General features: G+C 49.7%; 1 protein-coding gene and 1 long non-coding RNA gene across 3 annotated transcripts in view; one reads left to right on the top strand and one right to left on the bottom strand.

Moving 5' to 3' along the window:
• Positions 1-15,724, top strand: part of SLC25A43 (solute carrier family 25 member 43) — a 37,241-nt gene that overhangs the window by 10,245 nt on the left and 11,272 nt on the right. Inside the window, exon 3 of the mRNA XM_087859762.1 lies at positions 414-586. Within this exon, the coding sequence (XP_087715888.1) occupies positions 414-586 (173 nt within the window). The remainder of the gene's footprint in view (positions 1-413; positions 587-15,724) is intronic.
• Positions 1-15,724, bottom strand: part of LOC123787793 (uncharacterized) — a 30,965-nt gene that overhangs the window by 6,020 nt on the left and 9,221 nt on the right. For both annotated transcript variants that reach the window (XR_015723350.1, XR_015723349.1), the window contains one exon: positions 9,991-10,424. This is a non-coding gene — a long non-coding RNA (uncharacterized LOC123787793). The remainder of the gene's footprint in view (positions 1-9,990; positions 10,425-15,724) is intronic.

Here is a 15,724-nt window from a genome sequence, read left to right as displayed (position 1 = left end):
TGTATATGTCCTTCCCTCTGGCCACTCACCAGTCCATCTGACATATTTCTGCACGACTTCCATGTAATTTGCAAACATCAATGCACTTCACCCCTCAACCGTTCAACACGTCTCATTAACTAGAGTTCAATATTTGTTTGTGGTTCTTTCTAGAGTAAAACTTACATACAGCAAAGTGCGCCAACCTTTAGTGAATCGTTTGATGCATTTTGACAAATAACACACCCCCTATCAAAATGGAGCACATTATCGTCCCCGAAGAAAAGCTGCTTCGGGTGGCTCTGGCTGGAGTGCCTGTAACGGGCCCCGGAGCCAGTCCTGTTGGCTTCACCCGGACTCCCCACAGGCATTCACGTTCTCAAGCCAGTGGCACCCAAGACAGCAGCAGCCTCTACCTGGCCTTCTTTTTGCAGGTGCTCTCCCCTTCTCCGCTGGCTCCCTTCTAGTTTACATGAACCTGGAGAAACTCTGGAATGGACCCCGAGATCGGTTCTCTCCCCTCCAGAACTTTGCCAATGTCTGCCTGGCCGCCGCCGTAACCCAGACGCTCTCCTATCCTTTTGACACGGTGAAGAGAAAGATGCAGGTGAGGAGTATATGGGGGGGGGGGCCATCAGGTAGGAGGGGTGCCTTGCTGTGCTTGCGGGCGGTAGTGACTGCGAAGAACAGTGACCCTGAGTGATGCCAGGTTTCCAGGGAGCTCATGAAGGCTCACACAAATACCATGCAACCCCCCCCCACACACACACACATACACTCCATTGGCATTTGTGCTGCTAACCTCAGGGCTGCTGGCTCGAGCCCAAGCGGCCTCCCTGTTCCCATACTCCGCTTTTTTAGGTCTTTGATGAAGCGTCCAGATGAGGCCCACTTTTCTCTCCTCTCTTCCTTAAAAGCTGTCTCAGTGAAAGAGCCTGGAAAGAGCCAAAGTCAGCCAGGAACTACCGATCATAATTCAGTTGAATCCCATTTTAAATGATCAGTCCCTGCTGAGTCTTTGTCGGCCGTCTCTAACTTGTCTCTGCGGGCTCGGTTACCCCTTGCTTCTCCTTGCAGCTTTCTTGGCTAGGCTTGGGCCTCACCTTCCTCAGCACTGAAAAGTCCAAAAGGACCGATCTCAACCTATAAAGAAAAACTGCCTTCAGAATAGTACCCATCACAATGACCCCCCCATTCTGCTGCCCCCATCCATCAAACTTCATCTGTCTGGGTTGTATTCGGTTCCTGTCCTTTGTCCAAACAAATAAATGATGGCCACATTATTGTAATTATAATGTAGGTGTAAGTTTAGCACCTGCTGAGTTCCCGCCTCTTCACAAAAACCATTATTCCTAATTTTTTAAAAGGTTTTATTTATTTGAGAGAGAGAGAATGCGAGAGAGAGAGACAGAGAGAGAGAGAGCACGAGTTGGGGGGAGGGGCAGAGGGAGAGACAGAAGCAGACTTCCGGCTGAGCAGGGAGCCTGACACGGGGCTCCATCCCAGGACATCGGGATCATGACCTGAGCAGTACGAAGGCAGACGCTTAACTGGCTGAGCCACCCAGGTGCCCCCATTTTTCCTAATTTTAAAAGTAATGTACATACCCTTAAAATGGTCAATTTTATGTTATGAATGTTTTACCACAATCACTTCTCGGCCTTTTGGCTGAGATCAAGTGTCGTATGAATGTTTTACCACCATAAAAAAAAAGTAATGCACATAGATTATAGAAAATTTGTGACACACGGAAAAGTATAAAAAAGAAAATAATTACTTATAAACCCAACACCTGTGCACTATGATTAATGGGTTTTCTGCCTGTTTGTATGTGTGTGCATGTATATATGCGTGTGTGCACACATATATATGATACAGGTAGATGGAAGGGCTTCTTTTTTTTTTTTACAAAATTATGTTCCCACCATATATAAAAACTAGTATCCTATTTTTTTCACTTATTATATAATGGATATTGCCTCAGGCCATCAAGTATTGAGAATACCTTTTTAAATTTTCACGTAATACTCCACCATATGGATATCCCATAGATATTTTCTTAAAATAATGATTTATTCTCACAAAGTTCTGCTGGCTTGAATTTTAATATCAAGGGGTTGGCAGGGCCGGGCCCCATCTGAAGGCTGTAGGGGAGGCTCCTTCCTTGTCTCTTCTAGCTTCTTGGTGCCCTAAGCATTCTTTGGTTTGTGGCCTCATAACTTCAGTCTCTGCCTCCACTGTGCCGTAAATAAGAATTTCTCAGTTTTTAAATATTTAGGCTATTTCTAATTCTTCAGTAACCCTTGTATTTTTTTCACATCTATAATGCCACCCTTCAGCTATATTCCTACAAATTGACTTACAGGTCACAAGATAAAAATAATTCTGGGACACCTGGGTGATTCAGTCGGTTAAGCACCTGACTTTTTTTTTTTTAAGATTTTATTTATTTATTTGAGAGAGAGAGAGTGAGAGAGCACAAGAGGGGGGAGGGGCAGAGGGAGAAGCAGACTCTCCGCTGAGCGGGGAACCCGATGCGGGGCTCAGTCCGGGGACTCCAGGATCATGGCCGGAGCCGAAGGCAGCCCCTTAACTGACTGAGCCACCCAGGCGCCCCAAGCATCTGACTCTTGACCTCAGCTCAGGTCTTGATCTCAAGGACATGAGTTCGCCTAGCGTGGAGCCTACTTAAAATAAATTTTTAAAAAGATAAAAATAATTTGAAGGCTCTGAATGAACTGTGCCCCCCAGAAAGGTTGTAAGTTTACACCTGCAGCAGCTGTGAGTGAGTGGCTCATCTCAACAATCATCAGCAGTGATTACTATCACTTTTCAACTTTTTTTTTTAACCACAACACTCTACTATAAACCAGGGTAAGATACCCTAGAAGTGGGTATTTGGGAATAAACTTGATCATCTTTTCCGTGGTATGGAAACCTTCTTGTAATAGATACACAGAGCTTCAACAAGAAGCTTTAAAATAAATGCAAAGTCATGATGGTTATAAAAAAAAAAAAAAAAAGAATCCCAAAGACGTAATTGCATGGTTTTCATAAAATATGATCAGCATCCAATTATGAATAACATCATAAATATCATCCAAGATGTAGGAAGTGAATTCTTAAGGTTGCGGCCAAAGTGTTATTTTACAGACGTTAATAAACATAATAATACCTCATCCACCCTACTTTAAAAAAAAGTAACTCGCTAGACAGAACCACAGGCCGCTTTTCAATGAGAACATGCACTGCTTCCTCTGGCCATTAGATGTCGCTGCAGTAAATGGAGCGTTGCTGAGCCCTCTGAGGGGATTAGCCTTGCAGCCAGTGATCTCTGTCCAGTCGACAACCTCCTAATCCCTGCTTGAAATACACCTTCAGTTCGGAGCACAAGGAGCCTGGAAACAACAGGCTCACCCTAAATTCTGCTGTGGGGCTTTTTTCCTGCAAAGCACACAGTCCAGCTTCTCCGAGAGAGCTTCAGTAGCAGTCTCCCCCCAACGGGAGCTGGCAGGGTTTGCCAGCTGAATTTATAACGAGGGAACTTTGCAGGGCAGCCAGGCTGCTCCGAACTGAGCACGCTTAATGGTAATATTTGCATTCCCCTGGCTCTCTCTCCTCCTTGCGCCGCCCGTCAGGAAGCAAATCAACGTCAGATATCTGTTAGATAACCAGCTGGACAGGGAATTTTCCCAGCTCTCGCACCGACTGGCCACTTAGTCTGAATGTCTCGCTCTCCTAATACGCTTTTGTCCAGACACACACACACACACACACACACACACACACACACACACAATCTGCCCATTTAATGCTACATCAGGTTGGAACTCTCTTGAACATTAATGACAATGATCAGAAGTCTTGTTTAACCAGCTGAGCCCTTCCTGCACCATGCTTCCACTCATTTTATTCCTTTCTTTTTTCTTGCCCTGGGTTCTGGCTGGCATGCTAGAGAATGGAGAGGTAAATAAATTATGTATGTGCGTGTTTTGATGCAATGGTTTCTGGTGGGAAAGGGGAGGGGGGTGGGTCAGCCCTGTGCACAAATGGAATGAGGTGCCCCCCCACACCTGGTATGCTTTCACGGCCCCCGAGACAGCCCGGCCTGAAATTGCCTTCACCGCACTTCAGTGCCTCGTGGCTCAAGCTCTTTCAGGTACGGCCCGGCCTAGTCATCTTCATTATCTCCCCCGCCTGGCCCAGAGCGTGGGCCTGAAATGGCCAGCAGCACTTAGTGTATTCAGAGAACAAGGGGGAAGGGTGAAATGTTGATGGAGGTTAATTTGTCTGATTAATCTGTGGGCCCCTACTAAGAACCAGGGAGTCCTAGCAAAGGGTTCTCTGGACAGGTGCACATGGAAGAGAGAGAGAAAAGCTACCCTGAAACTCCAGGGAGCAGCTGAGAACGTGGGAGCCTTGGAGCCCCTGGTGGGCCCTCGGACAGGATCAGGTGGGAGGCACCAGGCACAAGCTTAGTCCCCCCGCTGACCCCCGCAACTCTATCACCCTCCCCGACGGCCCATGTTAAGTGTCTCCATTTCATCAAATATAAAACCAAGTGTCTGCCTGTTGCTCGCTATCCCGGGGGACTTTGACCCCATCAAGGCTCGCAAGCCACGCAGGATTGGGCCAGGTCAGCATTTGAACTGAAAGTACATAAACTGAAGGACAAAGGTGGCACCCAAGGGGCACAGCTGACCGAGCAGAATACACACGGCCCCCGAGTGAAGAGAGGCCCCAGTGCTGTTCAAACACAGATGCTGCACCCGCCCGAGATGCTTAGCACCTCCGGCTGCCCTCGCCAAACTGGGCACCCTCCTGGTTTCTCACGTTCAACGCCACATCCTCGGCCCCAACCCATGCTTCTCACGGCCTGCTGCGCGGCGCCGCCTTGGCTAGCCCCACTACACGGCCACCTCTGACTTAGTGTGTACCAAACTGACCTCTCCGTCCCCCGAAACCTGCTGCCCCGACTTTTCCATTTCAGTACCGTCGCCCGCACCAGCCAGTCACCCAGGCTGGAAGTCCAGAAGTTGTCTTTGACTTTTCCTCTGGCCCCTCTCCCAGGCAACCTTGAGCCCGGTGGGTTCTTCCCGCCTGCTGCTCCCGCACTGGTCTGTCTTTCTGTCGCCCTCCCTGCCCTCATCTCGGGCCTTGTTAGCTCCTAACCAGGCTATGGCAGCAATCCTCTCATTGGTCTCCAAGATTAATCACAGACATGCTCACACGCACAGAGCACGAAGGTACCACGCACTGCGCTAAGTGCTCTATGCCCATTATCTCACTGAATCCTTAAAACAGCCCTACGACGTGGATACCGTTCATATCAAGCCCATTTTACAGAGGAGAAAACAGAGGCACTGAAAGGCTCTATAGCCTGCCCAAGTCCACCCGCCCAGGAACTGAGCTGAGATTTAAGACCCGGTAACTTGTCTCCGAGGTCAGTACTCACTTCAGTCCCTCCAGCCCCAGCCTGTGGCTCCTGCCAGACTAATTTTCTTAAGACCTGCCTGTGTTCTGTCCTTCTGTAATCCCCAAAGAGAGTAAAGGCGGAGGCCGAGCCCCTTGGCCTTGCATGCGGCTCTTACCTGCTTCGCCACCCTCGCTGCACAGAGGTCCTATATTAGGAGTTGCAAAATCAAACGCCAACAAGAACTTGGCAGTAACAGGAAGAAGAAATGACAGGAAGAAGAAATGCTGGGAAACCCAGATAACGTGCACTCATCCGCTAAAGACAGCTTTCAAAGGAGTCCTGAGCCATCACAGGCTTTTGGCTTGCAAAGCATTCTGGAGAGCTAACTTGCTCTGTGCTCGCAAAATGTGATTAGCATCTAAATACCGATAGCAGGAAGGAATAAAGCAGGCCAGTGGAGGCCAAGACAAGCTCCTCTTCTCTAACGATTGGATGCCATTTTGAAATGTGGGCCCAGTTTTTCAAGGGAGCCGAAAATCCCGATTTTTCAATGTTGGCAAGTACAAATTGTCGAATCTCGCGGGGGCTAACTAAACCACGCCTTTTTATAAACTCTGCTCTAGTCAAGCCTCCAATTCCGCCAAAATGATCTTCGTCCCCTCCCCCCAGCCCCCTAAAGAATAAATGAGTGTATTTCAAATTCCTGTCACCTCCGCCTGGAGTATCTGTCTTCCTCTTAAAGGCTCCACTGAGATTTGCCTCAGTGGTGGCTGGCTCTTCTGACCGAAGGGAGCACGTTATCTGTTGGTTTTGTTTGATAAATGAGTTGGCTTTTTCCCCACCCCCAACCATCCTATCCTGATGGATAAAGGCAGGTGTTTCGCCCTTGCAGAACCACAATGGGGGCAGTCCAGACCACCGAGGAGGAGGGGACTGTGGGGCAGGAGAACCTGAGTTAACTCACAGTGTGCTCTATCAATAATTGCAGATGCTCTGTTTTCACTTTCACCGCCCCCTCCCCCCAGGGTATAGTTATTTTGTTGCAAGAGCTTTGCGGGTGAGTAATCCCTTTTAAATGATGCCGTTAGTCTAGAAGGCCCTCTGAGCCAGCCCGTGTAATTGCCCTAGCCTTTCTCTACGTGCCCCACCTTCCCCCGTGTCCACACCATTGTCTCCGCCCTGGCAGCGCCACCCCCTTCTGAATGCCCATAGCTCACTTGCACCGTGGCTGTCTTCTGGCTCACGTCACATGCTTTCCGGGGTTATAATCCTCGGTGCCATGATTCCCTCGACACTGCAAGCTCTTTGCCTTTGGGAAGCATGGCTGGTTACCCATCTGTGTATCCCCACAGCACGTAGCCTCATGTAGCAGGCACTCGATACTTGTTTAAAAATGAATGAAGTTCAGGGCCGGCTTAGGAGATCTCACTGTCTGTGAGCACAGAATTGAACCTTAGCCTCCGTGGGGCGAGCTCCGAGTCATGTGCTTGTCCCTAACCAGGCTGAAGGTGAGAGCAGCCTTCTCCTTGCCCGGCCTGCTGCCCTGGGTAAACCTCCGCTAGTCCCCTGTCTCAAAGTGCCTCTAATCCTCCCTCTGATACCGCGCTATCTTGCGTCGCCTACCTTAGCGGTCAGGTTCTGCGTCCCACAGCCCAAACAGCTGTGCACATTTCAACGTAAGCAAATAGGCGCAAAGGACAAAAGAACAGCATTTTGACACCATTTTGATGCACAGCCCCTCTTCACGGCAACCTCCCACTGCTTTGTATGGTGCCTGGAAGGGCTCAACTGATCACAGCATCATAGAATTTGTATTTGTTTGTTGATTTCAGTAAAGGTGACCCGGGGTCAATGAATGCGGTCTAAACCTGTGGTCTCTTGCGATGGGGAGGATTTGTCATGGGTAAGGGCGGGGGGGGGGGGGGGCAAAATATGTCAGGAGGAGGGAATGAAAGGAAAGCCTTCCCTGGGACTGAGAAATTATTAAGAACCTGATAGTAACTACCATTTATTGGTCATTTAATATGGGCAAGGCAGGGGCGCCTGGGTGGCTCAGTCGGTTAAGTGTCTGCCTTTGGCTCAGGGCGTGATCCCAGAGTCTGGGGATAGAGCCCCATGGGGTGGGCTCCCTGCTCAGCGGGGAGTCTGCTTCTCCCTCTGCCCCTCCCCCCGCTTGTGCTCACGTGCTCTCTCTCTCTCTCAAATAAAATGAATAAAATCTTTTTAAAAAATCATTTAAAAAAATACGGGCAAGGCAGTTTATTATCCCATTTCATCCTCTCTATCAACTCTATGGAATAAGTGCCAGTGTTATTGCTATTTTCTAGATGAGGAAATGAGGCACAGAGAGGGTCAGTTACTTGCCCAACAGCCACACAGCCAGCAAGTGGTGGAGCTGGGACTGAACACCCGTCTCTCCTTCCTCCGGCCCATGCTTTATCCTCCAGGAAGGAGTACAGGGGCTTGTTCCTCGATGCTAGGTAATCCGCTCATTTCTTTCTGTTCCCTTGGCCTGGGTACAGGAGTAGAGGACGAGAGAGGAGACCTGACCTTGGCAACTGGGGGCTCACAGGCTCAGTGCAAGAGTAATTGAGAAAAAAAATAATAATAATGTGCAAGCTCAGAAATGGACAGGCGAGAGCCTGGCTTTGGTCAGGAAATGGTTAACTCAAGTTAAAGGAGGGGGGCAGTCTTCAGAAAACCAGGCTGCTGGAGGGCCCGCTTTTAGTCCCTGGCAGCCTGACAGTGGAAGGCTTGAAGCCAGCAGATCGGAATGAGGAGTGTAGATCATTCCACAGCCCTGGCCCTCTGGCTGGCCACAGACTGACCATGCCTGTTCGGAGGCACTGGGAAGAAAGCCCCACTGGCTGGCTCTCCGAGCCCCTGGGGGAGCAGGCACAAAGTCCCAGGAGGGGACAGTAAATTATCATCACGCCTCCTAGGAAGTGCTAACAGGTTCCAGGTTTTCTGCCTAGCTCAACATTTCTTGGTTGACATGGCATCTATTCTCAGTAGGGCAGAGCTCCATTTTCCCAGCAGGGCCACCTCACCTGTCCTGAAGTACAAACACTGCTGAGTTCTAAGCTCTCGGGGAGCCGGAGAGGATGGGAACATTGCCTTTACTTTGTTCCATTTTCAACTCCTTGCTGTCTGCCGGCTTACTTTGGGGTCTGGCCCCACTGGGGACTAACTTCTGCCTCAATCAGTAGCCTTGCCTTGGCAGTCTGCAAAGAAAGGACACTTTTCGGATCCAGGTCGATGTCTGGACATCCCTTAGGCCGGGTTGAGCATCGTTGTTTGGGTGTAGGGAAAAGAGAACTCTCCCCCTTGTTTTCCCAAAAGGTGTAGAGTGCCCTGAATACTTGAGGGATGGCAGTTGTTGATCCTGGAAACAAGACTGTCCCTAGAGGGCAGGCGAGGAGGGAGGAGGGAGGAGCCTGCCCAATTCCACTCTCGTAAAATCACTCTACCCTGGTCTCCTGACCTGAGCCAGCTTAGTCCTTCCAAGAGATCAAGTCTGGGAAACAAAACAGCCACCCCCGTGCCCAGCAGGCTTCTCTGAGCTCCCGCTGAATGGTAACAGCAGTAACAGCAGCCGTGATGGGAGGTGACCCCCCTCCGCAAAGGGGATGAAGGAGGAGGCAGGGGAAAGGGAAAGAAAGGTCCCAGAAAAGGCCTGCTGTCAGCCAGGAGAGAACTGCAGCTCCTGCTGAGGGACCCCACCACCCCCCAGCTGGCCTCAAGCCAGCTCAGACATGCAGGCAGCCCCAGTCGTCCCCTCCTCTCCCCCCACGGAGCTGTTGTTTGTTTGGTTTTGACAGCTGGGCTCATCGGAGGTCAAGAGCGTGGGCTTGGGACACCGGCCCTGCCCCTCACCCCCCACGGGAACCTGGGCAAGTCGCCTGGCCCCCCTGAGCCTCATCCTCCTCATCCGAAAGCCCTGGGGACGGGCATCGTGCCTGACTTGGACACGGGCAAGAGCACCGAATCGGGTTCTTGCGGATCCGGAGCGGCGCACATGACCGCCGCTCAGTAAGGCTGGGGTGCTAGTTCCATTGTCCCTGAAGCATCTCTTCAGAATCCGTGCATGGCCCTGGAGGCCTGATTCAAACTATAAAAGCCAGCCCAGGTGTGTTTCCGTGTTTTCGATGATTGCTGGAAACACACAAAGGAGCTAGCTAGCCTCGTAAAACCTCAAAGGACCCTCGATCTCTACAGCTAATGGCGAGCCGGGGTGGTAGGAGAGCTCATTATTCATCCACTCCGTGAGCTGAACAGGCATTTACCTAGAGGCCACCATGTGCAGGCACTGGCCAGACCTGTCTATTCCCAGCCTCCTGAAAACGCTCTCACCATCTCTCCCCTCGGCCCCCTCGGGGTGACACTAGCAGTGGGCTCTTTGGGGGGGGGGGTCACGCTGCTCTGTGCGCTGCCCCCCATGGCCTCAGCCTGGGCAGCTATGCTGCCTCTCAATGGCTTTTCTCCAGTCTGGCCCAGCTGCGCCTCTGGTCTCCCCACCCCCCACCCCCCAGCCCCCACCCAGCACACACACACACCAACTGGCTGCCTCCCCTCTCCCCAAGCACAATACTAACCTGCTGGCCCTTTGCTGGCTGGGATCCCCACCGTTATCGCTACCACGGGCTCTCTGGGCAGCGAGTTGGTCCCCTGGTCTGCTGGGAGGTGAGGCGCGTGCAGCCGCAGGGGTGGAGGGTAGCTGGCAGGCGGCCCATGCTGGGGACGGTCGCCCACACCCCCTCGTGCAGACATCCCCACCGCGGAGCCGGGGCGCTTCCCAGCTATGCGAGGACAACTCCTGGGGGTCTGGCTCTGCCAAGAGAAACTCGGGCCATGTGGTTCCCAGGACAGAAAGGTCCTTTTACTCCAGTACGACTGGCCTGTTTTTGTTGTTTGGTTTTTGGGGATGGGCCAAAAGACAAAAGCTTCTTGCCACAACCGCCTTCAGCGTAGATACGCTCAGATGGTTTGGGAAGTGGGCAGCTTGGTCTTCGGGCTGTGTCTTACACATCTAGGAAGAGAAAAGTTGTTTCCCATAACAAGCAAGAGATTCTGAGCTCCTGTTTGCTTCAGCCAGAAGACTCCTTTCTTCCCCCTTTTCTTTCTTTTGTTTCTCCTTTTAAATACTCTTTTTAAAAATTTTAGGTTCAGAGCAAAATTGAGAGAAAGGTACAGAGATTTCCCATACACCCCCTGCCCCTGCCCCCTGCCCCCTGCCCTGTGCACAGTCTCCCCCATAATCAACATCCCCCACCAGAGGGGTATGTTTGTCACAACTGACGAGTCTGCACTGACACATCATCATCGCCCAAAGTCCACAGATTACCTGAGGGTTCACCCTCAGTGTTGGACCTTCTCTGGGTTTGGACAAATGTATAGTGACGTATACCCATCATTCTAGCGTACAGAGGCACCTCTGGGCTCTGCCCACTCATCGTCCCCCCAAACCCTTGCAAGCACCGATCTTTCTACTGTCTCCATCGTTTTGCCTTTTCCAGAGTGTCATACAGTTGGAATCATACAGTATATAGAGTTTTTTCGTTGTGTTTTTTTTTTTAAGCAAACTCTACCCCCAGTGTGGGGCTCGAACTCACGATCCTGAGATCAAGAGTCACATGCACTATGGACTGAGCCCGCCAGGCGCCCCTCAGTATATAGACTTTTCACACGTGCTTCTTTCACGTAGGAAGATGCATTTGAGGTCCCTCCATGTCTTTTCACGGCTCGATGCCTTATTTCATTTTCATGCTAAATAATATTTCATTGTCTGGATATAGTTTATTTCTCCATTCCCATACTGAGAGAGGACATCTTGTTGCTTCCAAGCTTTGGCAATTGTAAACAAAGTTGCTTTAAACATCCGTGTGCAGGCTTTTGTGCGGGCATTAAGTTTTCAACTCCTTTAGGTAAGACCCAAGATCTGATCTAATCAGTGCAATCACTAGACCATGTGCTAAGAGTATGTCTAGTTTTACAAGACACCACCAAACTGTCTTCCAAAGTGGCCGTGCCATTTTGCATTCCCACCAGCAGTGACTGAGAGTTCCCATTTCTCCGCGGCCTCAGCGGCCTTTGGTGATGTCAACATTCTGGATTTTGGACATTCTAATAGGTGTGTAGTGGTAGCTCATTTGTTGCTTTAATTTTTTTAAAGATTTTATTTATTTGTGAGAGAGAGAGGGAGAGAGCCCAAGCAGCAGGCAGAGGGAGAAGCAGGCTCCCCGCGGAGCAAGGAGCCCGATGTGGGACTCGATCCCAGGACCCTGGGATCCTGACCTGAGCCGAAGCCAGACGCTTCACTGACCGAGCCACCAGGCGTCCAGCAATGCGTATTCTGATCACTAAGAGAGACGTAGCCGGACAGAGGAAAGGGCAGGTTCGAAGTCCTGGAGGCAGGAAGGAGGAGGACCAGCAGCTTGGATCAGAAAAGCAAGAAAGGCCCTCAGGGCATCTAGTTCCAGTCTCCTCACTCGACAGGTGAGAAAACCAAGGTTCGAAGAACTTCAGGAGCTGAGCAAGGCCGTCCAGAGAGGGGCAGAGCCAGACCGAAGAGCTGGCTTCTCTGGGTCTTTCCAGACGGTGCCGTGGCACGTTCTGCAGACGCCTGCCCTGGGAGTGGTGGGCCTGGGCTAGATAGTACGGGATAGTTGCTCGGGTTTGTGTGGAGGAAAGATCTAAGTTCAGGGCCTCGTGACTAGCAGCCTGACATGTTTTGCTTCTCTTTACTAGTAAGATACAGTTTGGGCAAATGGCCACCTCGCGTGCCAGTCTAGTGCGTCGGTTTGGTCTTCGGCATCCTTGTCTCTTCTCCAAGTTTAGATAATAAATAATAATGATTCATCATGATGGTTACTTTTGTAGCGCTTGCTATATGTCGAATGCTGTTCGAGGCACTTTACACGTATTTCATTTACTCTTGACAACAATCCTGTAAGGTAGATATTCTGATCACCCCATTTTACAGATGAGGAAATTGAGGCTCAGAATGGTCAAAGCATTGGCTCCAGGTCACAGAGCTAGCGAGTGGCTCATGTGCTGTCAGTGTCAGCAGCGGGCTGATGGACTCAGGTCTGCGCACTGAGCTGCCTGCAGCAGTGACCCTCAGCCCTGTCTGCACACCACAGTCAGCTGGGGAGCCTGGCCCGAAACTGCTGATGTCCAGCCCTCCCCCCGGGTCGGTTAAATCACAGTCTCTGGGGGTGGATCCCAATCACTGATGGTTTTGAAAAGCTTCCCCGGTTAGTCTCCAATGAGGCTGAGGGTTGAGAAGCACTGGTCATTAGCATTCCTTCTTCCTTTGGGGGTATCTTCGTCCGGGCTGCAAGCACAGAATACCCTAGACCGGGTGGCTTGAACAACAGATACTCCTCATGGTTCTGGAGGCTGGGGAAGTCCAGGAGCAAGGTGCCGGCAGACTGGGTGTCTGGTGAGAACCCTCCTCCTGGTCTGCAGACAGCCACCTTCTTGCCATGTTTTCACACAGTGGTGTCTCTTCTCGTAAGGGCACCAGTCCTATTCGTAAGGGCACCAGTCCCGTTCATGAAGGCTCCACCCTCGTGACCTAATCACCTCCCAAAGGCTCCACCGCCCCATACCATCACAAGGTGGCTTCAGCATAATGCATGTTGGGGGCGCACAAACGTTGTCCATAGCAGGGGACAGCCAGGAATCCAGGCTTGCCTTTATAGTCATTGAGTCTGACACTGGTAGAGGCATTTATTCAAAAATACCATGAGTTCTGGGGCGCCTGGCTGGCTCAGTCAGTGAATTGCGTGACTCTGGATCTCAGGGTCATGGGTTCGAGCCCCATATTGGGTGTACAGATTACTTAAAAAAAATTTTTTTTTGTTTAAATCTTTAAAAAAAATACCATGAGTTCCAGTCTTAGCCTAGAGAATTCATTCAGGGTACACACTGTGGTAGCCACAGTCAGTGACGATTGTATGGTGAGTGTGCCAAGGGCTAAGAGAGTATTTTCTCAGTCCTGGGCATCAGAAGACAGTGGGGCTTTACTGGAATAGAGCTCGATTCTGAGTCAAGGAGACCCAAATTCAAGCTGATGCTTTGTCTCATGTTCTGTGATTTTGGAGATTCGGCCTTTTATAGACTCTATTTTGTCATCTATAAAATAGGGCTGAAAAGATCATACTCCCTATGGGCTGCCTGGGTGGCTCAGTTGGTTAAGCGTCTGCCTTCAGCTCAGGTCATGATCCCAGGGTCCTGGGATCGAGTCCCATATCGGGCTCCTTGGTCAGTGGGGAGCCTGCTTCTCCCTCTGCCTGCTGCTCCCCCTGCTTGTGCTTTTTCTCCCCCTCTCTCTGACAAATAAATAAAATCTAAAAAAAAAAATCATGCTACCTATAGTTCATGAGGCTTTTGTTAGGATTAAATGAGATGGTAGGTGTCATGGGGCGCCTGGGTGGCTCAGTCATTAAGTGTCTGCCTTCAGCTGAGGGTGTGATCCCGGAGTCCTGGGATCGAACCCCACATCAGGCTCCTCTGCTGGGAGACTGCTTCTTCCTCTCCCACTCCCCCTGCCTGTGTTCCCTCTCTCACTGGCTGTTTCTCTCTCCATCAAATAAATAAATAAATAAAATCTTTAAAAAAAAAGAGAGATGGTAGGTGTCACGTGCTCAGGATAATGCCTGACACCTAGCACTGAGGAACCATTACTCATTTTTTTGCTTTATAACCGTCCATGTGGCTTATTTGAGCCTGGTCACAAGTTAACAGTTGCATTTGGGCAAAGCTACTGGTGACACCGATACCGGAGGGGAATTTGATTTGACATTGGATGAGTGTCTGATCCGTGAGATGAAGAGCATTAGACCCTGAAGAGGTAGGACAGAAGGAGGGCCTAGTGCCTGATCCCAAGGCCTGTGGGCTGCCAGCCCAGGTTTGCACTCAGATAACTCATACTGGGTAGACTGTACCAAAGCAGAGGTCCAAACAAATAGCTGAGAGAGCACAAGACAGGGAAAAGAACCTCGACTCAAACAAAGAAGCTATAAAATAATTACAAGGCAATGAAGGAAGTGTGAACACTGATCGAATACATGATATTAATTCATTATAATTTTTAAGTGTGATAATGGTATTATTATATATATTTATATTTTAGAGAAGAAGCCATTATATTTTCGAGAAGCATAATTAAATACTTAGATGAATTGAAATGATGTCTCATAGGGGTAGAGATGAAAAAAGATTGGCCGTGAGTAGCTAACTGTTGAAGCTGGGTGACGGAACTCTGTGTTCATTTTACCCCTTTTGTATACGTTTGAAATTTTCTACCATAAAAAGTTTTTTGTTTGTTTTAGAATAAAACTGACATTTCTTAGTGTTACCTGCAAGCTGCGGTGGTAATGTAGTGGTCAATATTTAACAACTGATTCTCTGGGGAGAAAAAAAGCCCTGAGTTGTAACATTTGCCAATTTCAACGGTATCAATACTCTCACATGGCCGATTTCAAGCTACCATCTGTGAGGTCCACCAGCTCCTGGATTTCCTGTAATTCAACAATCAGCTCTCCCAGGGCACCGGGTGGCTCAGTCGGTTAAGGGACTCACTCTTGATTTAGGCTCAGGTCATGATCTCAGGGTGGTGAGATTGAGCCCTGCATTGAGATTCTCTCTCCTTCTCCTTCTGCCCCTCCCCCATTCATGCTCATGCTCTGTCTCTCTCAAGTAAGTAAATAAACAACATCTTTTAAAAAAATCAGCTCTCCTCAGCTGATAGGAGCTGGCTCTAGCATACTACTCAAAGGTTATAAATGTTGCCTAAGTGTTCTATAAAGCCATTACAATATTTTTAGCAGATGAGTAAAAAGATCTGATTCTGGGGTGCCTGGATGGCTCAGTCATTAAGCGTCTGCCTTCGGCTCAGGGCGTGATCCCAGCATTCTGGGATCGAGCCCCACATCAGGCTCCTCCGCTGGAAGCCTGCTTCTTCCTCTCCCACTCCCCCTGCTTGTGTTCCCTCTCTCGCTGGCTGTCTCTCTCTCTCTGCCAAATAAAAAAATAAAATCTTTAAAAAAAAAAGAAAAGACCTGATTCTTTAAAAAAATCTCTCTGGCAACTCTATAGAGAATGGACCATAAAGGGGCCAGGCAAGGAGTCTCAAACTCTCTCTGTCCCAAGGAGACCAAAAGGGAGCTACATAATGGTCCATGTCAGCTTACTGTCTTTTTGTTTTAGTTGTGGTGGGGGGTACCAGGTTACAAAATGATTACCTTGACTCATGACTCAGGGCTTTTCTGTAGTTTTACTGGAAACCAGCAGAAGATAAATCAATCATATGATTTCATATCA

This window comes from Ursus americanus, chromosome X, assembly GCF_024610735.1.
Source record: "Ursus americanus isolate L20-20 chromosome X, mUrsAme1.1.p, whole genome shotgun sequence".
In the NCBI taxonomy this organism is placed as follows: Eukaryota; Metazoa; Chordata; class Mammalia; order Carnivora; family Ursidae; genus Ursus; species Ursus americanus.
Note: the sequence above shows the minus strand (reverse complement) of the source record. Positions and strands in the feature narration are given on the sequence as shown.